This window comes from Pezoporus occidentalis, unplaced genomic scaffold (genome assembly GCF_034315485.1).
Source record: "Pezoporus occidentalis ecotype Australia unplaced genomic scaffold, CSIRO_AGI_Poc_V1 ctg73, whole genome shotgun sequence".
NCBI lineage: Eukaryota > Metazoa > Chordata > Aves > Psittaciformes > Psittacidae > Pezoporus > Pezoporus occidentalis.
Genome location: NW_026916082.1, coordinates 714,123 through 731,522, shown reverse-complemented (window position 1 = coordinate 731,522; position 17,400 = coordinate 714,123). Strand labels below are relative to the sequence as shown.

The 17,400-nt window shown below is 59.5% G+C and overlaps 3 protein-coding genes across 3 annotated transcripts in view; all 3 read left to right on the top strand.

The window, feature by feature from the left end:
* The window catches only part of TWNK (twinkle mtDNA helicase), a 43,711-nt gene that overhangs the window by 20,332 nt on the left and 5,979 nt on the right, over positions 1 to 17,400 (top strand). The gene's annotated exons all lie outside the window — the stretch shown is intronic.
* On the top strand, positions 151 to 4,995 carry SFXN3 (sideroflexin 3). The gene is made up of 11 exons (XM_062601815.1): positions 151 to 364; positions 888 to 1,054; positions 1,320 to 1,490; positions 1,607 to 1,705; positions 1,961 to 2,036; positions 2,478 to 2,563; positions 2,971 to 3,098; positions 3,201 to 3,250; positions 3,342 to 3,391; positions 3,707 to 3,754; positions 4,064 to 4,995. The coding sequence occupies exons 2-11, from the start codon at positions 891 to 893 to the stop codon at positions 4,158 to 4,160; spliced, it is 969 nt and encodes a 322-aa protein (XP_062457799.1). The 5' UTR covers positions 151 to 364; positions 888 to 890; the 3' UTR covers positions 4,161 to 4,995.
* On the top strand, positions 10,504 to 16,051 carry KAZALD1 (Kazal type serine peptidase inhibitor domain 1). Its single transcript, XM_062601821.1, has 5 exons — positions 10,504 to 10,533; positions 11,961 to 12,562; positions 13,768 to 13,928; positions 15,056 to 15,203; positions 15,406 to 16,051. The coding sequence occupies exons 2-5, from the start codon at positions 12,061 to 12,063 to the stop codon at positions 15,489 to 15,491; spliced, it is 897 nt and encodes a 298-aa protein (XP_062457805.1). The 5' UTR covers positions 10,504 to 10,533; positions 11,961 to 12,060; the 3' UTR covers positions 15,492 to 16,051.

Genomic DNA, 17,400 nt, shown 5'->3' with positions numbered 1-17,400 from the left:
CCTTGACCCCCCATCGGGGCCCGGCGCCGCGAACCCGACACCGCTGCGGTTTCAGGTGATGCGCGGTGGCAGGAGGAGGGGAGGCGGGGACGGGGGCGGGGGCTTCCCCCGCCCCCCAACCTACCGGGGCAGGTCCCGCCCTACGGCACCCCCCCGGCGCACACCGGCACTGGGGGGTTGCGGGGGGGCAGATGCCGCGTGTGCCCGGGCACGTACCGGTTCCCCCCCCCGCGGCTGCCCCGGTCCAGCGCAACCCCTGCCGATCCCCTCCGCAGGGCCGCCCTCCCCATCCCGTGACGGCTGCGTACGTCAGCGCGCCGGGCCGGAGCGGGGCGGTGGCGGCGCGGGCGCGTCCCGGGAAGCCGTGAGTGGTTGTGGGGAGGTTCCGTGGCCGGGGTCGCTCGGTTGGGGGGGGGGGGGTACGCGTGAAGGGAGGGATGCTCGGCCCGGGGGGTGGGAGCAGAGGCCTCCTTCTCGCGGGGAAGGGCGTGGAAATGGGGCCGAGCGGTGTTCCGGTGCCTTCCGGGGGGTACTTCTCCTTCCCGAGCTCTTCTGAGCGCCCCCGCGGGTCCCCGGCAGCGTGCGGGTCCCCGTCCCTCACCCGTGGCCCGGGGGCCCTGGAGGAGTGGGGGAGTGCCGGGCTGGGTGGTGTGCGCGGACCTGGGGGTCCCCGCTGCCGGGTTGCAGGGTGAGGGCGGTGCATGATGGGGTCACCGCACCAACGAGCTGCTCCGGGTGCTGGGGCGGTTCCCACTGAGCTCCACTGAAAAGGGGGTCTCCATTCCCTGCCCCGTGTCCCCGCGGACTGGCGGAGCTCCGGTAGGAATGCACTGGGGGAACACACATGGGTACTACATCCCACATAAGCGCTGCCCCTCCAACCCCAGAAGATGCCACCGTCCCTGCCTGCCACCATCAACATCCGTGAGCCCCGCTGGGACCAGAGCACCTTCCAGGGCCGGGCCAAGCACTTCTTCATGGTGACCGACCCCCGAAACCTGCTGCTCTCGGGGGCCACGCTGGAGGAGGCCCGCCGGGTGGTGGAGGACTACAGGTACCAAATGGGGGCTATGACCCACACGTACCCCCCACACATAGGCCCCACACCACCCCCAGGCTCCCTGACAGAATACAGCCCTGGGGCCATTCCTCGGGGTGGGAACAGGCGTGATGCTGTCCCACCCTTTCCAAAGCCAGCTCCCCAGGTTGCCTGACCGGTCCCTAAGGCATCTCCCAGCTGCCCTGCATGGGGCGGGAGGGCAGGCAGGAGGTGGGTGCTGGCAGAGGGTCTCCCAACAGGTGCTACCCTTACCTGGCAGGGCGGGCAGGATACCCCCAGGGCTGACAGAGGACCAGCTTTGGAAGGCAAAGTACATCTACGACTCAGCTTTCCACCCGGACACGGGCGAAAAGATGCTCCTCGTGGGACGCATGTCTGCCCAGGTCCCCATGAACATGACCATTACTGGCTGCATGTTGACCTTCTACAGGTAGGGTGGAGGGGTTCCCCCCACCCCTGGCCCTTGCACGAGATGGGGACGCACATCCCATGTAGGAGCATGGGTGGCATCCTCCAGTGCCACCAGCACCCTCCTCTCTCTGGTAGGACCACGCCGGCCGTGCTGTTCTGGCAGTGGGTCAACCAGTCCTTCAACGCTGTTGTCAATTACACCAACCGCAGCGGGGATGCACCCATCACCCCCAGGTAAGTATCTCTCTGAGCAGTGCCTTGGGGGCCCTAAAATGACATAGCTTCTTGAATAGCTTCTTGAATGGTGGGGATTGTGAGATGGGATGATGGGGACCTGGCACAGTCAGAGATGGACACCAGTGGGGCTGCCAGGGTTAGTGGTGTACTGATGCTGTTGAAGGGCATGCTGTCCCTTCCTCTGTGGGGGGGGGGGGTTATAGGTGGGATGTGGGGACCCTGGCTCGTCAGTGTCACCTCCTGCTCTTGCAGCCAGCTGGGGACAGCCTATGTGAGTGCTACCACGGGGGCAGTTGTCACAGCACTGGGACTCAAATCTCTCACCAAGGTAAGGTGGCCCTTGGCCATCCCTGGCTGGGACACTGGGACCCTCCCTGTGGGGTCTCCCTGAGCTCTGAGCTGAGCAGGGGTTCACCCCAGCACCTGGGGCAGGGGAGAATAGGGAGGAAGGGGGTTTCCTGGGGGCATCCACACAAGGCAGCTCCTCTCCCCAGCAATGGCTCTGGAGGTGGCCTGTCCCTCCAGCCCCTCTTCATCCCCAGCAGGGTCTCTCCAGGCTTCTTTCATCCCTTGGCTTCCCTCCCGGGCTGGGAGGGGACATGGGACACCCTGGATCCCCTGAGCTGTGCAGCTTTTACCATCTGGGACTTGCAGGGGAGGAGGGAAGAGTTTTCTCCACTGGTCTTGAAGGGGGATGGTGGCAGACCTGGGGACAGCCAGCTCTGCCCCCAGACCCTCTGTGTGACATGCTCCCTGCTTGCCCCCCCAGCACTTGCCAGCCATCATCGGCCGGTACGTGCCTTTTGCAGCTGTGGCTGCTGCCAACTGCATCAACATCCCACTGATGAGGCAGAGGTGAGCCCCTGGGCTGGGATGGGGTGCTTGGGCTCACATTGGGGTTCACCAGGCACTGTTGGAGGATGTGGGAAGCAGTGCCCTGGGCTTACAGGGGCACCCCATCTTCCTTCCTGGCCCTGCTGGCATCCCTCACCTTGGGGCATTGGATTGAGGATGAAAGCAGTCAGTTGCATCGCAAGGGGTTATTGGCTGAGCTGGCTGTGAATTCCCCATCCAGCCCTGTTGAGGACCCCTCAAGTGGGAATGTGGGATCAGCTGAGGCCCTCCCAGCTTACTATGCAGGCAGTGAATGGGGAATACAGGAGGATGTCAACCTCTCCTTGGAGACGTGCTGTATCCCTGCCCTGTCCCTTGATCCCCCACCCACTTACACTGGGCTCCACTCACTCCCTCTGTCCCTGCAGGGAGCTCAAGCTGGGGATCCCAGTCACGGATGAGAACGGGAACCGCCTGGGTGAGTCCACGGCCGCAGCCCAGAAGGCCATTTTCCAGGTGGTGGTGTCCCGGATCGGTATGGCAGCCCCGGCCATGGGTGAGTGCCCCCTGTCTACCTGTGTCTGGAAGCTGCAGCCAGCCCCTGGAACCATGGGAAGGCTTTGAGCACTGGAGCTCATCTTCTTCCCCTCTGCCTCAGCCATCCCCCCGGTGATCATGAACGTGCTGGAAAAGAGAGCTTTCCTGAAGGTACCTGGTAGTCCCAGGGGGTACCCCTTGCCTGCCACAGTGCTGGCACCCTGTCCACCCCACTGACACAACCTCTCCCTGTCCCTGGCAGCGGTACCCGTACCTGAACGCTCCGCTGCAGGTTGGCCTGGTGGGATTCTGGTAAGTCATCCTCTGCTGATGGGCATTGCTGCCCACAGACTGAGCATGGTTTTGGGGGCAGTGCTGCTGGGGATCTGCTTGGCAGGGGAGGTGAGAGCCATCACAAAGCTCCTCGGGGAGATGCCAAGGTGGTGCCCCCAAGGCAGATGAGATGGGATACAAGGTCCTAGGGCTGAGAGCTGTTCTGCTCCATCTCAGTGTCTCTCAAGCCTGCCATGGGCTCCTGCTCAGCACTGCTGTTCTCCCACACTGATGGGGACAGGCTTTGCAGGTGATTTACACAGCCCCACTTCTCTCCGTGTGTTTCCCTTGCAGCTTGGTGTTCGCGACCCCGCTGTGCTGTGCACTCTTCCCTCAGAAAAGGTAAGGTCAGCACCTTGCCTATGTATATGGCTCCCATGGGGCAGGGCATGGGGTGCAGGCAGAGGATGTGTGATCTCCTTGTGCTCACTGACTCCCAAGAGATGTTTTTGCTCCTTTGAGCAGTCAGAGGCTTGAAACTGTGTGCACAAATGTCCCTGTGCACACACGTCCCTGTGCACCCACAGTGGTGCAGACCCAAAGGTCTGTGCTGGGCCATGGGAATGTCCCCATGGGGTGCTGCAGTTCCTCAGTTTGAGGCCACTGATGGGTATCCCCCCTCAATCCTCTGTATCCATGTCTTTTTGGCAGCTCGATGCTGGTGAGTCGCCTGGAGCCTGAAGTCCAAGCTCAGATACGGGAGAAAGACCCACAGCTGGAGACCGTCTATTTCAACAAAGGGCTCTGAACCAGGGTCCCAGGGTGTCTGAGATGCGTGCCATGGAGCTGCCAGGCCAGCGCATTGCTGAGCTTCACCCTTCAGATCCCTCTGGGGCCAAAGCTGCTTTCCCTTGTCCATCGCGTGTCCATAGGTCCCTGCTTCCTGGGATGCCCACAGCACTGGACCCAACCCTATTCCCATACCCAGGCTTAGCGCTGCTTTGAAGATGTCCTGGTTGTCACCCTGGTGTGCTTCTCCCATGCTCACCCTGTGTGTGCCCATAGCTGTGTGTGGTACATGGGGGAACATAGGCAGCTGCACCTTGTAAGCAGGGATGTGGAGTGGAGAAGAAAAAGGTGCTCCCCAGCTTTAGGAGGCAGCAGACAATTACAGCCTTCAGAGGCTGAACCCTTCTGCAGGCACCCCACGTTGCCCAGTGGTTCAGCAGCTGGCGCCTGGGGATGGCAGAGCAGTGTTTGGAGAGGAAAGCTCCCATTCCCAAAATAGCCACGGGTGAGTGATTTCAAGTGCACGCAGTGGCTCAAACCCAGGGCGGGGGGGCTCTCCCTGCCCTGCTTCGTGCTCTCAGCTCACCCTCTGCTCTCTTCCTGGCTGCTCCAGGGATTTAGTCTGGATTTCTGCTCTTTCCATCCCCAGAACAAATGGCACATTTTAATCCCAGCAGAAAGTCCCTCTTTTTATTCTCATTTTAATGCCATCTCTGTTCAGGGCTGGGCTCCCCCGGAGAGGTCACTCTACCTGTTCCTGGAGTGCTTTGCTTTCAGGTGGACCTTCTCAAATAGCTTTAAGTGCACTGTGGTTTCCTCTAGTTATTTTTTATATACATATCATATACCTGTATGTACCAAATAATAAAGGCTGGTTGTTCATATAAAACCAAAAGCAAAGAGAAGCATGGTGCTTGCCAGTTTGTATATGGTGGAAAAGGGGCTGCTGTTGGGATGAGGATGGGAGCGGGAGGGAGGGGAAGCAGGGCTGCCAGGGTGCCTCTGTTCTCCCTAGGGCTGGGCTCTGCTCCCTGTTTTCCACCCTGCTGCTTTTGCAGCGGCTTGGGCAGGCTTGGTGTGTGCTTAAGCTTATCCAGCTGTCAGGAGGGCTTTTTTTAGCACAGTCAGCTTTGTACCTCACTGCCGCTCAGAGGGCTCTGCTAAGCTGCTGCCCTGCATGCTGCTGATTTGGAGAGTCCGGAGCATCCCCCTGGCTCTGCCCGTGCTCCCGCCCCTTCTCTCAGCCTGATCACAGGACACTCAGCTTCAGCCCTGGCCTCGGGCCTGTGCCTGTCTCTCCAGTGGGGTTATTTTTATCCAGCTTTCTATGCATGGCTGTCAGAGAGCACATTGCTGTGTTGTGGCACCCTGGCAAACCTGGGTCAGGCTTGCCAGGTCCTGACTATCCTGGCCAGGGTAGTCAGGAGCGATGGATATCCACGGAGGGAGAGGAGGGATGAAGGCAACCATGCTCTGATGACCCCTGTGCCAAAGGATGGAGGAGGAAGAGCTGCTGCAAAACCCAAGATGGGCAGACGCAGCAGCCCAGAGCCACCCTGTGCCGCAGCTTCCCAATGGGCAGGGGCTGTGGGTGCTCCCCCAGGAGAACATCTGCACCCAGCACCCACCCAGGGTGGGGGAGAGGACTGGGACGAGCACATCAGGGATCTGTCCCCCTCCTCCTGCCAGCCCGGGCATATTGCAAATATCTCCCCTGAGCCAGCCATTGGCGGCTTATAAATAATGCAGCCCCTCGCCGCGCAATAAGGGCTTGTCAGTAGCTATTCTGCTCTCATAAATTAAAGATGAAAAGGTACAAGGCTCTTGCCAGAAAAATGAAGACAAATTTTTAATAGCTTGCCAAGACACAGGGAGATGGAGCGCTCGGGAAAAATGAATTACGTTTTTATTATGTGTTTTATTGTGGTGTAATTGAACGGGATTAGCTGAGAATACAATATATATCCAGGGTAGTGCAAAGAAAACAAAAATAATGATGACACCTGCCTCCCCCCACACCACCAGCCTGTGCAGGGACATCCTCCATACGTGCACTGGCTGGGAGCTGGCCCTGGCTCCTGGTCGAGGCAGAGATGGGGATGGGAAGGACTCTGGATGGAATAGAGACTCTGGACCGGAGACACAGAGGCTCAGGGTGGCAGAGCCTGGGCTAACCCCAGTAGCTCCCACTATTGTGGGACTGGGGTGCACAGCAGGGTGGCATGGCAGCACTCAGCCACACAGAGCCACTGGGTGTCTTTTGCCTGTCCCCATGTCCCCAGCTGCTTCATGCTATCCCTGGGATCTCCTTTGGTCTGTCCCTAGCCCACACAAGCTGGCACTGCTAAGCTGAGACCTGACAAACTCATCTCTGGTGGGGAGAGAAAGATGACCCCCTGGCCAGAGAGTTTTGGGGGGCTGACAAGCCCAAAGGCAATATGGCTGCCTCTGTGGAGGAGCCCATTAGCACGGGTGCTCAGTCCCTTCCTGAGCTGGCACATCCCAGAGGTCATGGGCCAGTCCCCAGAAGGCAGCAGCTGGGTGTCCCCAGAGATGCTGGGCAGCGCTGGGCTGGGGACATCGATTGGTCCTGGCATTTTTAATGAGCTGCCTGACCGCAAGCTTTAACCTTGCCCATAATGAGGGCGAGCGGCAGCAATTCCTACCGCCGCAGCCGGCTCCCCCAGCCTTAATGAGCTAATCAATACTTGTTCTCAGCTTAATTTCCAGCTAATTGCTCTTTAATGACGCCTGGAAATGGGTAGCCTCTTGCAGGGGGGGGTAGGCAGGCTCCCCCTCCCCAGCTCCCATCCTTGGTGGCAGCGGGTGCTGGGGCACTGGCGGTGGGTCACCTTCCCTGGCTGTGTCCCAGCCCCGCTGACGCTAGAGGAGGATGAGAAAAGGGATGTGGCGAAGGGGACGGTGTACCACTGAGCTGGCATCACCCTCTGGAGCAAACACCCCATGTGGGGGGCTATGCATTCTATGCACCAAGGGCAGGCTGAGCAGAGAGCCCCTAAGCCCTTCAGGACACTACACTGCGGTGGGGGCTTCCAAGATGGGTTCATTGCGGGGGGACGGATTGCTTTAGGGTGCAGGGACATACAAGGAAGGGGAGCTGAGGTGGCCGTGCATTGCTCCAGGGCAGTGTCACGGCAAGGGGACAGCGACGAGGCCAGCAGTGCCCTGGAGGTGGCAGCAGAGACCCCGCAGCCTGCTGCCTGCACCGCATGCCTGCACATCCTGCCCGCACCTCCTGCCCTCTCCTCTCTGCAGGGTCAGCCCCGCAGGCGGTGAGGGGGGCAGGCAGGGACGTTTAGGGGGTGATCCCGTTTGCTGCGGGTCAGAGATGTGGGGGGAGCCCAGCATGTCGCAGGGCGGTGGGAACCGAGGTGTCAAAGTTAACATAGCCATGTCAGGCAGGGGCCAGGCAGAGAGGGGGCATCCCTGGGAATGCAGCCCCTGCTGCCTGTTTGGTTCCCGATCCCAGGTTATACGAGCTGTTCTTGGATGAGGCTGCTGGAAAAATCCCAGCAGGGAAGGAGAAGGGAAGCATCCGGTCCTGCCAGACCCTGGCTCCTGCGGGAGAAGAGGCCCGGCAGGCTGTGGTTGGGGACACCATGGCAGCCCGGGGGCTGCAGCATCCCTTGCCACCCAACCACTGCTCCTCGGGGCTGGCTGAGAGCCCCCCATCCCTCCTGCACGCAGCTGCAACCGTTTCCCTAAGAATTTGCTGACGGGTTTGTTCTTGGGAGGAATTTGCTCTGGAAAAGCCTGGAGAAACCTGAGCCTGGCTGTTTCCCAGTGCGGGTTCTGCCTGGCACGAAGCTGGGAGGGACCCTGTCCCCTCAGCAGACTCTCGGGATGTGGCTGAGACCCCCTCAAGAGCTGCACAGGCTTGGGGTGGGCTGGTGGATCCCAGCTGTGTCAGGCTGCTCCAAACAGCAAGAGAGAGGAGCAGCAGTGTGTTTGAGGTGAAATGAAGGTGACTTAGTTTATTACCAGAATGAGACCCCCACAGCCCCAGGCAGTGTGCTGGCATCACCCCTGCCCCAGCATCTCCCAGTGATGCTTCTGCTATGACATAACCTGCATTTCTGTCTCGGCCAGCCCTCCCTGATATGAAGTGCACTAAGTCACTTGGCACAGACCTTTTTTCCAGGGTGGGTTTTTCACTTCGTCTCATCTGCCATAAGTCCCAGATCCCCCTGGAGTGATTTGGGAGATCAGCCTGGGGCCTGGGGTGGGGTTAGTGGGGCCAGGAGTAGGGGGGCACCACAACCCAGCTGTTATGGTTCTGCCATAAAGAGCACATCCTGATGACAGAGCTCTGGAGGGATGCCATGACTGTGGGTTTACCCAGAGCATCCACAGACTCCTGGCTTGCAATGGGACCAGCATGGAATGGGGGAAATGGTGATGGAGAGCAGCCCACCAGGGAGGGAAGAGGGGGATTTGGTGCTTGGGGTTTGCTGAGCCTTTAAAGCCAAGTTTCAGGAGCTTCACTGAGCTCAGGGCAAATGAAAAGAGGGATAACTGTCTAACACAGGCAGGGAAAGGAAGTGATTTACTCCAGTGTCAGGCCATGCAGGGCTGTGACCACCCTTTTCCCCCTAAATCTGCTCCCACCAACTGGAGCTGCAAGCCATGGGTACAGCTGGTGGGCCACACTGATTGAATCAAGGTGTGATTGAGCACAGCTCCTTGTTAAGTATAGGTCTTCCACCCCTCAGTCATAGCTGCTGCTATTCATTAGCACATTCAACAGCCTCATTAAGCAAGAGGTTTAATTACCTGCCAGGTTTGTGTTCCATCTTTTTAAGCTGACCTGCCCATGGCTTCCAGGTGCTGCATTATGTTGTACCACGGCTGGAGCTTTCCCTGATCAGATCTGTGGCTGGATTTCACCTCTGGCCATGGATCTCCATCTGGAGATGTGGCTTCTCCCTACCCTGCAAGTGGCAGATGCTGCAGCAATGCTTGGATAAATCCAGTTACCCAGAGCCCATGGTGCATGGGTGGGGGTGTGCTTGGTGCAGGGATGCCCGAACATGCAGGCAACACTTTGTCCAAAGGTGGGGAAGCAGGGCACCCCTGGCTGGGTCACTTATAGCTTGTGCCCTTTCTGCTCAGGCTCTGATCCAACTCTGGGGGTGCATGTAGAAAAATCTGTGCCTCCTGACTTATTCCTGCTCCCAAAGCAGCTGCAGCCCCAGCTGCTCATGGATGTGGGGCCCAAAAACCTGTGGCACGCTGGGACCGCGCTCAATGGGCTGGGCGAGGGGAGCAGGGGAGGGAGACAGCCCTGAGCCAAGGGGCCGGGGGCCACGGAGGGGGAGCAGGATGCAAGGCTGAAGGCAGAGCCAGCAGGAACCCCCCCCTCTCCAGTGAGGGGCTGGGGGGGGGGCGGGGGGGCAGTTGGCCAGCAAAGGCTGGTTTAAGGAGGGTGAAACCTGGAGCATTTTCTGAACCACGGCTGGATTCACAATGTGAACGTGCGAAAGCCCCAGAGCCCAGAATGAGCTTGCAGGAGGGTGCTGGAAAGCAAAAGCAGACTTCTGCAGTGCACTGAAGGAAACCAGATCCTCTGAGGGGTCCTGCAATGGCTTGGCTTTGCCTGGGCTTCACCAGGGAAGCAAATCCCAAAAATTCCTTGCCTGGAGGAGGGGAACGGGCTGTGGGATCCCCGCCAGCACAGCAGCAGCATGAGCAAGATGCAGATGCACACCCAGTCCCCTGCTTCTTGGAGCCAGGGAAACTGAGGCAGAGAGCAGTGAGGCAGCCTTGGAGCCCCAGCCCTGCGCACAGGTTTTCCACTGCTGTGGCCTGAAGCAGCCCCACCACCACTCCCAACGGCTCTACTCCAGCCAAGGTAATGCCATTTCTAGCACCCAATACCCCCTTTGTAGCTGGCTCCAGGGGTGGGATGAGCACTGGCACCCTACAGGGATTATCCCGCTGTTTAATTCCAGCAGCAGCTCAGTGTTTCAGACTGTGTTTCCTATCGAAATTCCCAGCCAAACAGGCTGAGAGACTTCCCCAGCCGTGCTCATCCCTGGCTTTATCCCTTCCATTCACTTGATCCCATGGAGCCCCGCAAAGATGGGTCTCTGCCCCTCAGTCTGGTCCCCTCCTGCCCATGGAAGGAGCTGAGCATCAGCCCAGGTCCCGACACACGGCTTGGGGCGACTCCGGTGCCGGGAGGCCGGAGCGGCAGAGCCCCGGCAGGGAAGGGGTGCCGGCCAGCCCGGGTCCCGGTCCAGGGCTGGGCCGCGGGCCCGGGGAGGGGAGGGGCGGGGGGATTCACGTTTCGCTGACATCACGGCGGGTGCCGGAGCCGCCGGGGACCAGCAGCCCCGCTGCCACCGCCGCTGCCCGGCACCGCACCTCCGGTAAGTGGCGGCTTACGACGGGGTGGCTCCCGGGGAACCCCTCCCCAGGGCTCAGCCAGGATCCCCAGCGCCTGCACCCGGACTCGGAGAAGCACAGAACAACTTTGCGCTCACCCTCCGTCCCCCCACATCCATCGGAGGCTGGAGCCTTGCTCCGCACAGCCCGGGGTGGGGGCTCCGGCACCCCGTGCCCTTTCCAGACCGGCGGTTCGGTGGCCTCCGGTAAACGGGTCAAAGCTTCGCAGTTTGTGATCGGGGAGGAGGGGGTGTGTGTAACCCGCTGACCTGGCCGTCCCCAGCGCTTACCCCAGCTCTGGGCTGCGTTAGTCCCACAGGCTGGGAGAGGCTGTGGGGTGCCTTTGGGTGTTGTTCCCAGCAGGAGAGGAGGGGGCAGCCTGGGTCCCCTCCCCAGCCCCGCTCGCTCCTGCTGGGTGGCCCTGGGGCAGGGACCGTAATTTCACTTCACCTCAGGGAAGACAGCCAGGGTGTAACCCGAGGCCATGGGGTTCATGAAGGGGTTTGGTTCATTGTCACCCCTCTGGAGACAGCCTGTGGGCCCCTGTGTGTCCCTCCCAGCAGAGAAAGCCTGAGGTTGATCAGCTTCCCAAACCTAGGGTTGGGGATAATGCAGGCTTGGGATCTGGGGACAGGGACCCTGCTGTGCTCATGCAGGCTGACAACAGTGGGCCTGCTGCCAGTCCACTGATTGTCCACTTGAGTGCTGAGTTTCCCTGTCCTCAGTCTCTGTTGCCTGTGTGTCAACTGAGGGGGTCACAGAGCTTTCTCATTGGGGTGTTTTTTTCCCTTCTTATCTGGGTGGTGTCTTAAAAGAGGGGTTATGGCACAGGGAGGAGAGGAGGACAAAAGCCAGCCAAGAGCAGGAGCATCCTTCTGGCTCAGCTCCTCTACGCTGGCTGCCTTCAGCTTGGAAAGAACCTCTTGTCTGCAGGATGAGCCACTCCACTGCTCTTGTTTGGATGAAGAGGGAGGAAAAAAGGCCTTGTGACTCTTGCATATTGATGGGGAGAGGAAAGGGGCACCTGGGTTGAGAGCAGCTTCCTGAGAGGAGATGACAAACAGGGTACAAACTGGTTGAGCCATGACAATGTAGAGCAGCCTCTTTGCCCCCTGCAAGCCCTGTGGTCCCTCAGGCCATGGTGGGGTCAGAGCAGGCTGGGCTCTACCCAACCAGCAGGTCTGGGGTCAGCTGCCCTGTCCCACCAGAGCACACTTGGTGTCTTGGGGCAGGAGCTGGCTGGGGAGCCCCAGCACGGGAAAGATGTGGCTTCAGGACTGGGGGTGAAAGGGGCCGGGACCGACTTTACCCTGCACGTCATGCAGTGCTGCTGCTCAGGGCAAGCCAGACAGGAGCCAGAGGGGTGGGAGATGTGTCCTGCACTGGTAACACCCATCCTCTCTCCTCACAGGCCAGGATGTCTCCTCGGATCTAGCCAGGGAGGCCAGAGCAGTGCTGGAGATCCCTGTCCCAAGTGACAGTGGGACTGAGGTAGAGGAGCTGCTGCGAGGATGTCTGAAGCCAAGACCCTGATCTCCTCTTGCCTCATGCTTTCCTTGCTCTCCTTGCACTGGGCTTTGCTCCAGCTGGGCCAGGCTTTTCCCAGCACCTCTGACTACCTCCAGCGGGGCTGGCAACGGCTGCTGGAGGAAGGGGAGGGCTGCGCCGAGTGCCAGCCGGAGGAGTGCCCGACACCGCGCGGGTGTCTGGCTGGCACGGTGCAGGATGCCTGCGACTGCTGCTGGGAGTGCGCCAACCTGGAGGGGCAGATCTGCGACCTGGACAACACCAACCACTTCTATGGCAAGTGCGGGGAGCACCTGGAGTGCCGGCTGGATGCCGGGGACCTGCGGCATGGAGAGGTTCCTGAGCCCCAGTGCGCCTGCCTCTCCCACATGGCTCTCTGTGGCTCCGATGGCAAAACCTACGCCCAGATCTGCAGGTTCCTGGAGGTCGCCCGAGCACACCCTGATGCCAACCTCACCGTGGCCCATGAGGGTCCCTGCGAGTCAGGTAGAGCCCCAGGAGCAGCTGTGTGAGCAGCAGGATGGAGGCTGTGGTTCTTGGGAAGGGGGTCTGGTTTAAGTATTTCATCTGGCAGCAACCCCACAGTGTCGGCCAGGACACATTAGCACAGGGGGCTGCTCCTTGCAGTGGCAGGTCCCTCACCCTGTTCCCCCACACTGCTGCTCTGTGGCAGCCCCTGCAGATCCAGCTCCTGGAGAAGTCTGGGAGCAGCCTTGCCAAGTGGGAGTGGGGTTTATGGGAAGCAGCAGATCCTGGTGGAGCATATGGGGAAGTTCCAGGGAACTGTTAGCAAATTCTTGGCTGCGGTGCTGGGTTCACGCTGGCCTGGTGCTCCCAAGAAATGTGCTGCTTCCTGCAAATGGAAACCTGGGTCGGTTTGACTTCTCTATGTGATTTACCTTTCCCATCTGAAACCTGGCTGGTTGGGCAGGCAGTGATGGGGAGGCCATGCTCCAGCCTGCCCAGCCCAGCACAGATCACCCAAGGCTGCCACCGCAACCCAAGGGATATTGACTTTATGTTCTGTAGATCATCAAATCCTTGAGGCTTTGCCCCATGTGTATTTGGAGGTGGAGGCCTTCTCTTAACCTCATGGTTTGGGCCAGATCCTGGAGCGGTGTGTGTAGCAAGCATAGTCCTCACTCCATCCCTCCAGGAAAGGGATGTGAGACCTGGAGGTATCAGCTCCATACAGTAGCCGGGGACCTGCTGGCTCCCTTGATCAGTGGCACGAGCCCTGTGCCAGAACAGAGACCTTGTTTGGCTTGGGAGGTCATCCACCTCAGCCATTCTCACCAGCCTTGGGCTGCGTAAGTGTTTCTCTGCCTTTTCCCTCCAGGAAGAGCATGCTCTGAATGTGCAGGAGAGCTTTGCTTTGTAGTGTTGCTGCGTAGCTCTGACCATCACTGCACAGGCAGGGAAAGTAAGGCCAGGAGGGGTGGTAACCCCTGTGGACTGGGGGGGCTGGGGAGGGAGTCCCCAGTGTTGGCTGCAAGGAGGGACCATGTCCTAGCTCCAAGGTGAGGCTCTGCCATGGGTGGGAGAAGAGAGGGGCATGGGAAAGATCCCAGCATCTCTGCATGAGCCAAATGCTGCCACCTCAAAGGGGACCAGCCCAGGAGAGCCCATGGGACCTGCTGAGGGTGGGACCTCTTCTGAGCCCACCCTGCTCTCCTGTCCCTGTTCCCCAGAACCCCAGATCACCTCTCCTCCATATGACACGTGGAACATCACCGGGCAGGACGTCATCTTTGGCTGTGAGGTCTTTGCCTACCCCATGGCATCCATTGAGTGGAGGAAGGATGGCACGGAGATGCTGCTGCCTGGAGATGATCCCCACATCTCTGTCCAGGTGAGCAGTGTGCCTAGGGTGTTAGACATGGTCCCCGGGTGACCCAGCCCTTGCCAGAGCTTGTGGGCAATCAGAGCTGAGGGTGGTCAGGTAACCAAGCCTGACTGCCTGGCCATGAGAAGGGTTGATTGAAGCCTGCACACCATGGGGACTGGCTGAGTGTCTGGATGGTAGGAGCTATCAGCATAGCTCTTGTCTGCAATTTTCTCTACTAGTTTTTGAACTTCATAACTCTTAGGACCTGCAGAGTCCTGCAGCAGGGAGTTTCCCACCTTCCTGCCTTCAGTTTGCTCTGCCTGCTGGCTCCATTCACCAGGGGTCAGCATCCAAATATAGTGCCCAGACGGTGTACCCAGCTATTAGAGGGTGTGGGCAGAGGCACAGGGGCCATGAATGGTAGCCAGGCATCAATGGGGAGGAAACTGGTGGAATGGATGCGGGGAGCCAGGGGAGCAGGTGGGACCTGGCACTGTTGCTGGTAATGTGCTGGTCCCCTTCCATCTTTCTGCCCTTCATACTGTCACAGGGTCTGGTCAAGGACCCCAAGCAGGACAACCCTGCATGGCTGGAGGAGACTCAGCTGTCCTCCACCCCTGGCCACCACAGCATAATAGCAGCCTGCAAACACAGCAGCAGCTGGGTCAGGAGGTTATTTCTTGCTGGGGACATGGAAAATAGCATGGTTGGTGCCAGAGCAATCCTGGGACCACACTGCCTGCCAGAACAGGCGATCTGGGGCTCCTCTGATCCATCCTCAGCTAGCTTTGCCCATGGCACAGATGCCCCCTCACTTCTGCCACCTTGCAGAGCATCCATCAGTGCCGACGTCCTCCTGCTGTTTGGGGACCACAGGGGGACAGCTGAGAGTCCAGTCACGTCTGCAGAGTCCTGCTCTAAGCAGGGTCCTAGGCCCTCCTGAGGGCAAGAAGATGCCCATTACCATCTCCTCCCCTGGGTAGTGAGAAAATGGGGGACCTGCATCCAGGGAATCTGTGCTTGTCACCGAAATGGTACTTCCGGAGGTGGGGCCAGGAGTTTCCCTGTGTTCACTTCCCCCTTCCCGTCCGTCCCAGCCCCATGTGGGGTTTTCCTGGCCCCAGCACTAACCAAAATCCCCCCTTTTGCAGTTCAGAGGCGGCCCCCAGAAATACGAAGTGACAGGCTGGCTGCAGATCCAGGGCGTGCGAGAGACAGACGAAGGCACCTACCGCTGCTTCGCCAGGAACAGGGTCGGGGAGGCGATGGCGTTAGCCAGCCTGACCGTCCTCACGCCGGGTGAGCACCATGTCCCTGTCCCTGTGCTCTCACAGGCATGGGAGAGAGGATGCTTTGGCAGGGTGCGCTGGTGTGGTGGGAGCTGCTGGAGCACAGGGCTGTGCATGCAGGCGGCTGTGCATGGGTTTGGGTTTGGTTCTGGTGGGAATGGGGACGGGCGCTGCAGGGGTCAGTGTCACATTGTCCCATGTTGCCGTTTCAGACCAGCTCAACCTGACACGCTTTTCCCTGCCGAAGCCTCACACCACCCCAGAGGACTATGGAGAGAGCGAGGAGGACTATTACTAGCCCAGAGGTGGATGTCTGGCTGCAGAGATCACCTTGCCCATAGTGGCCGTTCCCAGGGGCGGGGACATCTCCAGAGCAAGCGCATCTCAGCCCAAAACTCCTCTGAACAGTCCTGGCACAGCAGCCTCTTTTGCTGGGGTGGGGACAGGGTGACACATCCCTTTGCTGGGGTGCTCAGGGAGGGGACACTGGCTGGTTGGTGGCACAGGGCTGGGACCAGGGGTGGGTCTGTCCTCCAGCACTGAGCGGGGACAGGGTGGCAGGTGGGATGCTGTGGGGACAGCCATGCTGTGTGTGATGAGGACTTGGTGCTGGGGGTAGAGGCAGCCCCCATGGGAGAGGGAAGCCAGGGTGAGGGAGTTTCTGCCCTGTGTGGAGCATTTTGGGGAAACCAGAGCGGAGGGACGGGACCAGGCTGGGACACCCAGTGCTTCAGCCCCATGTCCCCCAAGCACAGGGACAGCCAGGCATCTCCCCTGGATCCAAGGAACCTGCTGCCAAAACATCCTTCTCTTCTGTTTTGTTTTTAGCCAGAAAAATAGTGATTTGAGGAAGCCAGACACTTGTGGTTTTCAGTGCTGTCTTTTCTCCAGCCCAGCTGCCCATGTGGTCAGAAACACACTGGCCTTTTTCAACTGACTTTGTTCTTTCCCTTCCACATAGCTCTCTATTTTGCTATTTCAGTTGTTAGTTAAATACACATGTGAGTCAAAGCCAGCACAGACCAGCTGACAGTCCCCTGCATCCCCAAAGACTATTCTGGAGCTGGGGCATGGTGCAAACACTGTGGATGATACCTTGTCCATTGTGGGGGTGCTTGGGTTGAGGAGCCCTCCTGCCCATCCTGGTGCTCACAGCTGGTCCCAGTGTGGCTCCTGCCCCTTTTGCCCCACATGGGTATCCCCATCAGTCCGTCCCCTGTGCCATGGGGATGCATCAAGCTGGCTCATTGCACCCCCATCAGTTTGGGTCCCATCCCACCTCGGTCCATCTTCATCTTGGAGTCCCGTCCCTCATGACACCAGGCCTCCACCCGGGTGGCCACAGCATGGATGGGGCAGAGCAGCTCTGTGCCTGGCCTGGTGATTTGGAACAAACTGTTATCGTGGGAAGGAAGCCCGAAGATGCTCCATGCTGGAGAGGGCTGTCAGGACCCCTTCCCATGCACATCCCAGGGCTGAGCTCACACTCAAGGGGAGCTTTGCCCCCCCCCCCCCCCCCCCCCAAACCAGTAGTGTTTACAAGACTTCTGGGACTCAAAACTTCCCTGTGGACTAAACTGCTCCTGGTCCCAGCTCCAGGGAGGTCAAGAGGTGTGGCAAGGAGCCAGACCCTGGGAGGAAGGAGCTGGCCTGCCCCAAGGCAGGAGCAGGCAGGATGCAACAAGGCTGGAGGCTTGGGCGCCGGGCTGTTCTTCTTCCCTTGTCTTTGCTTCTCTTCTCTTCCTCCTTCTCTGGAGAGCTGGCTCAGATGGTGCAATTACAGCATCAAAACCTGCACAAGCAAATAAAAGGGATTTGTCTGGAGTTGGCAGCAGAGCAGAATTCCTGCAGCCAGTGAGGCTGGGCCAGCCCGGGCCCCTGTGTTGCTGCTTGATGGGGCACAGCCGGCAGCACTGCTGCCCTGCCTGCCTGTTCTCTTCGGGAGCAAACCCACTCTCAGCTGTGGAAATGCACAAGCCACCAATGCCTCAGTTTCTCTTTCCATCTAACAGCGCAATAGCATCCTCCTGGGGCTGCTACGTCAGAGGGCGTTCAGGAGCAGCCAGGGACAGAAACGTGCTGTTGGCTTTTATTGTGCTTTTTGGGGGCTCAAAATCTGCTCTGGGTAGAGCCAGAGCATTTTCACCCATTCTGATTCCTTTCCCTGTTTCACACATAAATGGGTTGGTGGAACTGGGCCATGATGA